The sequence below is a fragment of the Diabrotica virgifera genome, chromosome 8 (genome assembly GCF_917563875.1).
Source record: "Diabrotica virgifera virgifera chromosome 8, PGI_DIABVI_V3a".
In the NCBI taxonomy this organism is placed as follows: domain Eukaryota; kingdom Metazoa; phylum Arthropoda; class Insecta; order Coleoptera; family Chrysomelidae; genus Diabrotica; species Diabrotica virgifera.
Genome location: NC_065450.1, coordinates 115,868,345 through 115,878,458, shown reverse-complemented (window position 1 = coordinate 115,878,458; position 10,114 = coordinate 115,868,345). Strand labels below are relative to the sequence as shown.

The following is a 10,114-nucleotide window of genomic DNA, read 5'->3' as shown; positions in this document are numbered from 1 at the left end:
CACATTTTCTTAATTTAATGTTTGTATTAAACGTAGTATTTTTTAATGTTTAAGCGACTGCAAAATTAAATAAATAAATAAAATGTAGTATATATTCTATACATAGAATGTACATTGTTATGCAAAATATCCCGACCACTTCGTAATTTCCAGAACACAATTATTATAAAATAAATTCACCTACTTAGTTTCCAAGTTTCCAGTTTTTATTTAATTAAAAATTGTTATCTGTTGGTGTAAAATAAACTGTAGTGCACCTATTAATTAAATTAAAAACAAAATTAGAAATCCTAAGATAGATTAATAATTTTTAGAACGCTGTGTGATTATCGGGGGGCCAGATTTTTTTATGAAAAAAAGGTAAAAACAAATCAGTAGTTAGCATCAAATTTTAATGAATGCTTACAGATTAAACATAATTTTGAGTCGTCTTTAACTTATAAGATGTCTTAGTTGCAAAACTTAGTGGTTACTTTGGCAAAACACTCCTGTAAATGATTTTAATTTAACGTTTTAGAACTGTGAATTCAAATGACAAAATGAATTGTTTTCCTAGAGTTGTCGTCCATCTTTGAAATTTTGAGCGCCCTCTGTTGGAATTTAATTTTGCGAATATTCCGAAAAAAGATTTCCAATACTGTATAATATGACTTGTTATATTATAATTGTAATTTTTTGTAATAGCGTTCATAGATGAATGACAAAATCATACTTACCTATCATCTATCATAGGAGTAGGGAACCTACTGAGTTGTGAAGATTAGGTCCTAAAACCAAACAGATTTTAAGCTAAGTTTTCCATTTTAGTGGGGACTTTCCATTTTTTAATTTAATTTTCCATTTCCAACAATCGTTTTTCCTATTATAGCGCCATCTTATTTTTACGTAAGGAATCCAAATTTGCAATAAAAAATGGGGGATCCCATTTAAGATTTTAAAGTAACCCCCCACCCCACCTCCGTAGGTGGTTGTGTTTGGTGCCATTCGATAGATTTTTCAAGAATAGTGAATAAGTGTATTTATCAGTTTTTCAATTTGATGTTCATTTCGCGAAATATCGCGGGATTCGTATTTAAAATTACAAATTTACCCCCACCCCTCTCCGTGTGAGTCGTGTTTGGTATCATTCGATAGATTTTTGATAATGAGCACGTAATATTTTTTAGTTTCTCGATATGTCATTCATTTCGCGCAAGATTCCCTTTTTTCTTGTGAAACTTTGTGACTCACCCATTTCCTTACGCCCCGCTCAAATCGTCAGATTTTTAAATATACCTACACTGTTCTACATGTACTTAACTTACCTTATTTTAATATGACGATTTCAAGTTTTTCCGATGATAGATTTTTTTCGGCCCCCCCTTAACTAACTCCCCTGTATTAAGAGCCAATATATGGTAGAGGTATATTTACAGGGTACAAGGTTTCTCCCCATGTGATAATCTGACGCGCTCGAGTAACTGCAATAATCCTCGCTTGGGCTCCCCTACCATAGCTAAGTCGAAGTATATAGGTACATTGTTTTTACTAAATCAAAGTTCTATTAGTCATTTTAATTAATACCCTAATATAATTATTTATATTTACAGCTCATGGACCTCATTTCGACCATTATCGAGCAGAAAACCAATCGCATCATATATCGATCAGAGGCTTAAAAGGTCCTCATCATTTATACGAGTGCAGGAGGACTAACATAATAGGTTCCTTAGTTCAAGATGCATCACCATTTCTATTCCCATGTACCATAGAATACAGCCTTATCTGCGCAGCCATCCTCTACGTGATGTGGAAAAGCATATCAAAATTACCACCTACAGGTTCAGTGGCTGCCAAATTAAAATTAGCGGAGATGAACAAAGTGAAAAGAAGTCCTCACCATTATTCCGTTGATTGCGCTAGAGCTCACAAAGGCTTGTTTGTCGGAATTCTGTTACTAGTGCTTACTATTATATCTTTGATTTTGTTTTTTGTCTTAATTTCTCGAGCAGAGTTTGTTGGATTGGCTGTAATCGAAGTTAATATTTGTGAGTTAGCTCTGTACGGTTTGACAACTCTAGCATCGATTACAGGCATGTGGCAAATGAGAAATTTAAAATACAATTCAAGTCAAAATCTACACCTAGACAACATACTTTTAATAGGTGCTCAAACCGGTATGTTTATCTACAGTATGTTCACTATAATAGGAGGCCAGTTTACAATACAAAGGACTACAGTCTTGGTACTAATAACAGCGGTATGTTCTTTGCTGCAAACTACATGTCAAACAATCTTTGTATTAGATGCTTCTCGAAGAACTTGTTGTACACCCGATCAGATGAAAAAGAAACCTGGAAGACAGATAGTTACTTTCCTACTTATTACAAATCTAGCAATGTGGGCTATTAATACTTTAGAAAAATCAAGAGCAGAGTCTCATCCCATTCAACTACATTTTTATGGTTTGTGGGCTTGGACAATTATTACTCACGTTTCTATGCCGCTGGCAATATTTTACAGATTTCATTCTACGGTGTGCTTATGTGAAATCTGGAAAAGAACGTACAAGATGAAACCTACGTATCTCTAATATTAAAAACAATTGTGATATTAAATACTTAATAATAAAATCTAAACCATATCTGATTTCCACCAGTTGAATCAAAATGCAAAATTTGACCAATATTCGCACCCAGAGACCAGAATATCGTTTTCAGAAGATTGTTTGTACGCTGAATCCGAATCTGAACTCCAAATTGCCAAATTGGCTCTGGTTTCTGAGATATCTTAAACTAAAATTTCAAAAGAGCTCTTTTTAGCATTGACGTATATATTAACATAGACCGAGGATACCGGTCGCGCGTGTTGAAGATGACGACAAGTCATGAGTCTGAGTTTAGCGAACCGACTATACCTAGCTGATATTATTTGTGTATAAATCCTGCGTTTCAACTACCTGCAAAAAACTGCGTCGGCAGCATATCTAATGATATTTAGCTGCATCCAGAGCAGGCCCGGCCCTAGGGATTTTGCCGCCCTGGGCAAGATCGGCGACCGCCCCCCCCCCCTTAAGATGGTATTTTTATTGATGTGTGCTTGGTGCTAAATTATTTAATATGCCATTTTCTACTGTATTTGAACGATATACGCTCAAAAAGACATAAGTATATGTATTTGCAATATTTTCGTGAGATTTTACTACATTACTGTATATTAACATGTAATATCCAAAAACTCACTATCCATATCCATAATTACACACTTACTTTTTTAAGTAAGTAGCACTCTTCTTACCTTGGCACGGTAAAAGTCTTTTATTAATTCTCCAAGATCCAGGGACTCAGCTCTTTCGTGTTCAATAGAGATTGTCGCTAGAGCTCTCAAACGTTCCTGGGACATAGTTGATCTTAAGTAATTTTTTATTAGTTTTGCTTTGAAAATCTTTTCTCTCCAGAGGACACTGTCACTGGTAGGGTTTCAAACAAAAGTTTCAATGTTATGCTATATATATGATGTTTCAGTATAGCCCAACGATGAATAGATGCTGAGTAAAAGTTGTAAATTTTTGTCACTAAGGAAAAGAAAGAAACTGCAAACTGTGCGGCTTTAGTAGCATCGTTCACGACTAAGTTGGGTGAATGGCTAGAACATGGGACAAAAAGTTCTTCACTTTCATGTTTGCCCCATTATCATACTCTTGTTCTCTCATATCTTACAAAGGTTTTCTCAGTTCTTGCAAAATAACGTTTGTAAGTCCCAAGCCAGTGGTTTCCAGTGTAGGCACAAATCGAAGAAAATGTTCTGAAATTTTAACACTTTGTGAACAGGAACCTAAATCGACAAAATGTACAACAATAATCAACTGTTCCACCCCAGAAATATCAGGTGTACAATCTAAAATTATGCTATAATACTTTGCTGATTTCAAAAAGTTTAAAATTTTATTTTTGATTTGGTCATGGAGGAGCTGAATAATTTCGTTTTGAATACGTTTTCTCAAGTAGTGATGCTGTTTGTTAGCAACATTCGTTGTTCTCCTAATGTGCTCTTGTAAAACAGAATCAAATTTTCCAAATAGCTCAACAAGCTTTAAAAAATTACCATTGTTGTGATGAAAAAGTCTATCAGAATCTCCCTTCAACGGAAGACACTATTGTGCTAAGAACTGTATTATTGATATAAGTCGTTTTATTACATTTCTTCAATGACGAGTTTCTGAATTTGGAACTTTTTGTGTTTCTTCGTCTATGGTTTTGCCCGAATCTAGTCTAATTGATAGTTCTACCACTGTCGCTGTGACTGTAGATGAGCTGGAGACTTAACGTGGCTGGACAAAGCTTGAGCCACATGTTTCCAATTATTATATTAATTTTCAGTAAATTTAATTTTAAGTGAATTTCAGTGAATTTAATTAAGTTCTGGTCCCACTATTATTATGCGATGAAGAAGAAGGCGGTGTTGTCGATTTTCCGTCAAATGAACCTTGCAATTATTATTGTTTCACTTATTTAATTCTCGTTTTTACAGCTGCATTTTTGCCCCTCTTGTTCATAATATTGATTTTTTATCATATTAAAAACATAATTTATTATTTCTTCAAATTCAAAAATTGGCTGTCCTCTAAAATTTGCCGCTCCTAATTTTGCCGCCCTGGGCGGCCGCCCAGTTCGCCCACCCCTGGGGCCGGGCCTGATCCAGAGGCATTCAAAATTACATCTAAAAAGAGAATATTGAATAAAGTTTTAGTATAAAATTATTTCACCCTCTTTTGGAAGTCAAGCAAAATTTAGGATCAGTTTTATGCAGATACAGTAGGAAAAATGAAAGAATACCCATACGAATCAAATCAAAAATTTCTAGTCAAAACAACGTCTAAACTAAGTTAATACTGTAAAAAAACGAATGTGACTACTACCCCACCGTACGATTTTTCGCTACGTAAATGTGTAAAAAAATTTTATGATGTTATTCTTTTTCTGATAATACCTATATATTTATTGGTAATAAATGTTACTTTTACTACCGTAATTAATTATTTGATACAGATTAATAATACAAAAATAATGAGTAAGCAAATATAGTATTATGAATTTCTCCATGTTAAAAGTTGCTGGACGTAAATAGTAACAGGAATTTAAAAAATGTCGTTTATGTCAGCTGCAGGGCCGCGTTTAGGTCAATTGACGCCCTAGGCAATTCTCTAGTAGCCGCCCTTCAAGCATGTACCATTTTTGCAAAAAAAATTGCAAGCAGATTTTTTTATTTAAATAAGAATACATAAAAATTGTCATTCCAGTTCGATCACATCAGATTTCTTTCTTGATTTTTCTTTGGAAAAATCATCTATAATGTCGTCATAATTTATCGGCTTTTATTATGTCACTTTCTATGGACAAAATCGACAAATTGTTAAGACGTTCTTGCGTCATACTTGATCGGAAATTATTTTCATGACTATTTTAAATTCTTGACATTTTCGAAAATGACCTTTCAGCGGACACGTTGGTTGGTTGGTTGGCAACTGGAGGCACAAATAAATGCGCAAAGCAATATCAAAATTAGGGAAAATATCTTTCAATCCGCTCTTCTTTAAATATTTAGATATGTCAATTATTGGTGATTGGTGATTTTATTGTGGTATCCAAATGAACATTTAAGTGAATGCATTCATGTATGAATGATGTAGGTATCTATTAGTGCAGTCAGTGAGGGTATTTGGCTCCGAATTCCATCCTACTGCATCAATTTACTTGATATTTTCACTGTAAGTAGGGAATAGCTCAAGAAACAAAGCCTACGCTCAGAGGCGTAGCTACCGCCGTATCAGCCGTATCAATTATACGGGGCCCCCGACATACAGGGGCCCCAACCCGGCGCGGCATGTCGAAACAAAATTCCATTTAAAAAATTGAACAAAGCATTCTACAATTATTTCACTATTAAAACACTTTGAAACAGTGTATGTTGTTTGGATATCAACATTTTGGTGTAGTGGATTCTTTATCTATACCTATATAAATCATATTTATCTATTATCTATGCTCTGCCCCATAAGAACAGAGCTTTTTTGTTTTCCAGCTACCTCTCAATGTCAATTCCGTTGGCTGTGTGTGAGCTATTGTACCTATAATGTATAATGGCCAAGTTGCAATTTTTGTAATCGCTTTATCTTTGAATATTTGAAACAGTATGTATTGTTTGGGTATATTTTCGTATAATCTGTGCTTTATCTCTAATTGCATTTATGTAGGTATATCTACGCTTCTCCAAGAAATTAACGCACCTCTTTAAAAATTGGTCATTTTTAATGTTTCATATTTCCTAAACCTGTTTTCCGATTTAAGTGTTTTTTTAATACATATGTTATAGTCGTATTCTTGAACAATATCGTAATAATATTTTTGCTAGACAGGTAAATTACTGTTGTCATTGTGTACCGGCTGTATACCAATCAAACTGTGATTTTTTCTCAAAGTTCGCGTCACTCTGTGGAATATTATAGCATTTATAAAAAATATGAAATTAAAACCCAAATATAGCCTCATGTTTTCTTAAAATTCTGTTTTTCGATTCATTCGCTTACGTTGGATATTAAAAAGGTTAGGTAATAGTTTAAAAACTAGCCTTATTTTTCATCAATACAGGGTGTTTTTAAATAAGTACCTATGGCTAACTTTAAGGGTTAATTCTGTATGAAAAAATAATGACAGTTTGCTTTATAAACGTATGTCCGAGATAGGGGGTGTTGAGATTTTTCTTACAAACTGACGATTTACTTATTGCTCTAAAACCGGTTGATATATGCCAATGAAATTTGGTGGGTTTTAACAGGTAGTTATTGGGCATTTTTTAATGTACAATTAAGAATTTTATGTTCACCATTTGTGCACATAAGGGTCATATTACCAGTATGCGCGCCAATGGTAAATATTAAATTCCTAATTGTATATCAAAAAGGCACAATAACTACCTCTTAAAACACACCAAATTTTACTTGCATATTTTAACCGGTTTTAGGGCAATAAATAAATCGTCAGATTGTAAGAAAAATTTTAACACCCCCTATCTAGGAGAGGAAGCATTTGCAGACATAGGTACGTTTTTTAAGCAAACGCAAACTGTCATTATTTTTTCATGTAGAATTACCCCTTAGAGTTTGCCATATTTATTTAAAAACACCCTGTATTGACGAAGAACAAGGCTATTTGTTAACGTACCTAACTTTTTTATTATCCAACATAATGAATTAATCAAAAGCGAATGAATCACAAAACAGAATGTTAATAAAACATGAAGATATAATAAAATAAAAAAAAAGAATGTAATTCCGTACAGATTGGAACTAAATTTTTATCAAAGTTTAGGTGAATACAAAAGATATTTTCAAGAAAGTATCCAATCATATAAGGGGATCATTGGTTAAATAATTAAGAAGGGGTCATTTTTGCACAATAGTAACTTTTTTTTACTACTGCGGTAATTCACGCTTTTACGATTTTTTCTACAAAGTTGAATAATAAAGATTTCAGTTAAGATTTACTAAATTAAATTTGACCCTTATTTATTCAAATAACTATATGAATCAGCCCCAAAGGGCCCGTAGTAATACATCAAGTACATAACTCCAAAAAAAAAGAAGAAAAAACGAAAAAAAGTTTGTTAATTAGTGAAGAATCCCCAGGAACCCAATTATCGAAAAGGCATTTAAAAATGTTTAATCCCAGCGACGTTATTCAAAAAAGAAGTAATAAAGAAATTAGAATAATAATTTTTTAATGCCATTTAGAGTTTAATTAAAATTTGAATTTATCATTTATCAATACATTTATTGAAAATATACATAAAAATAAAAATAATGAGACCTTGTACAGGTGTATATTCTTTTGGCAACAACCGCGTTTTTGCAATTGAAAATATAATATAGTAACATTTAATAAACAAATTCAATATTAAGCAGTAATTTTTTTTGCTTTATACTAAATTTAATAAATTAATTAATAATAAATTTAAATTCGAGACATAAAAAAATGACCCATTTTAATAGTGGTACGTTAGGTTCTTGGAGAAGTGTATTTGCCCGCCGCTCGCCGTTATAACATAAGAACAAAGCTTCTTTGTTTAAGCTCATTTTCAATGTCCATTCATCCTTGGATTGAAAAAACTGAATCTATTTTCAACCAATGAGTCTCGCCAATTCAAATCTATTTTGGACTTTGGTTTATTAGAATTTATTAAGTTTATTATTATTATTATCTATATGTTGGTGTTATACGCAGAACTTATTAGTTCCTACGGTTGTATTATGTAATGTGCAATTTATTTAAATTTTGCAATATATTGTTTTGTTTTATTCCATTATCTTTTATTTTGTACTAATATTGACGATTTATGTAATTTCAGTAAAGTGTATTTGTTTTTGTTTTTTTTTCCGAATTTTTGTAAGCCTTGTCCATATAATTGTAAAATTTTCAGTGATAATAAAACATATTTCTATTCTATTCTATACAAGCGTTTTTGCTTCTTTTGTCGAGGGGAAAGGGCCCCGCGACCAACTTTGATATGGGGCCCCCGTGGGGTTAGCTACGCCACTGCCTACGCTATATCCTATGACGCTTTTAACTTAGGAGTGGTTCCCACTCGTTCTCGGGGGTGGAAACTTTTTTAATCAAACTAACACCGGAAGTGGCCAGAAGTGAAAAGTGGCAATAACTGTTTTATAATTTTTTTTGAAAACTCAATACTTTTTAAGTTATTCGTGGTTAAAAATTTGCCATTTTCATTGAAAAATGACACTTTTCGGAGATTGATTTTTTTTTTGAATACCATAAAGTTGTGCATCTAACGAAAAAACTATATAAAACATTTTTGTAGTTTATGAAAACATCAGAGAGAGAGATTCATTTTTTCATAAATCTTCTAGTTTTAATAAAAAAAGAGATGGTAGGTGAAAAAAGATTTTTTTTGTGCATGCTCAAATCGGTGTATTTAACTTAAAATAACAGAAAAATTGTCGATTTTAGGAGAATAATGCTACGAATACCTTTTGTAGTGCTTGAAAAGACCTTTAAGACGAGAACTGTTAAATGTCGGTTACATTCAAACTAAGCGAGATATGGTGCAAAAAAAGTTATGACTAATGTATTTTAAGGAAAAAGTGAGAAGTATATTTAACCCCTCATCCACCAGAATTTAAATGCATCGTTTTTCTTCTAGAATACCTTCTACTATAGTGTTATTTCTACATTCAAAAAGTTGGACGGGTTTAAAATGAATGGTTTTTGAAAAGAATAAGATCAAATTATATAGCGTATTTTTAAATTTTCTTAAAAATCTTCCTTTTTCTCTATGTAATTCAAAAGTGATGAGAGATACGTAAAAAATACCTTGTAAGGTAATGTAGGTTTTCTTTTAGATAACAATTTTATTTTTCTTTCATTACTATATCTCATTATCATTTTCGAGTTACATGGAGAAAAAGGAAGAGAAAATTTGATCTTATTTATTTTCAAAAACCATACATTTTAAACCCGTCCCACTTGTTGAACATAGAAATAACATTATAGTAAAAGGTAATGTAGAAGCAAAACGATGCATTTAAATCTGGTGGATGAGGGGTTAAAATATACATACTTCGCATTTTATCTTAAAAATCACAAAAAAGTATTAGTCATCCTTTTTTGTTGCACCATATCTCGCTTAGTTTGAATGTAATCAAAATTTAACAGTGCGGTCCGTTTAAAGGTCTTTTCAGACAGTACTTACAAAAGATATTGATAGCATTATACCCTTAAAATCGACCATTTCTCTGTTATTAAGTTGAACACACCGATTTGAGCATGCACAAAAAAAATTCTTTTCACCTACCATATCTCTTTTTATGTTATCACTAGAAGACTTATGAAGGAACGAATCTCTTTGATTTTTCATAAGCTACAGAAATGTTTCATATAGTTTTTTTTTTGTTAGATGCATAATTTTTAAGGTATTCGCAAAAAACCGTCCGAAAAGGCGACATTTTTGAATGAAAATGGCAAATTTTCAACCACGAATAACCCAAAAGGATTCAGTTTAAAAAAAAATATAGAACAGTGCGCCCTCCGCCTTTGCGGTGCTGTCGACGGCCCAATAATCC

General features: G+C 32.4%; 1 protein-coding gene across 1 annotated transcript in view; it reads left to right on the top strand.

Moving 5' to 3' along the window:
• Positions 1 to 9,964, top strand: part of LOC126890482 (proton channel OtopLc-like) — a 122,491-nt gene extending 112,527 nt beyond the window's left edge. The window contains exon 7 of the mRNA XM_050659464.1: positions 1,590 to 9,964. Within this exon, the coding sequence (XP_050515421.1) occupies positions 1,590 to 2,572 (983 nt within the window). The 3' untranslated portion in view covers positions 2,573 to 9,964. The remainder of the gene's footprint in view (positions 1 to 1,589) is intronic.
• Positions 9,965 to 10,114: the final 150 nt, after the last annotated feature.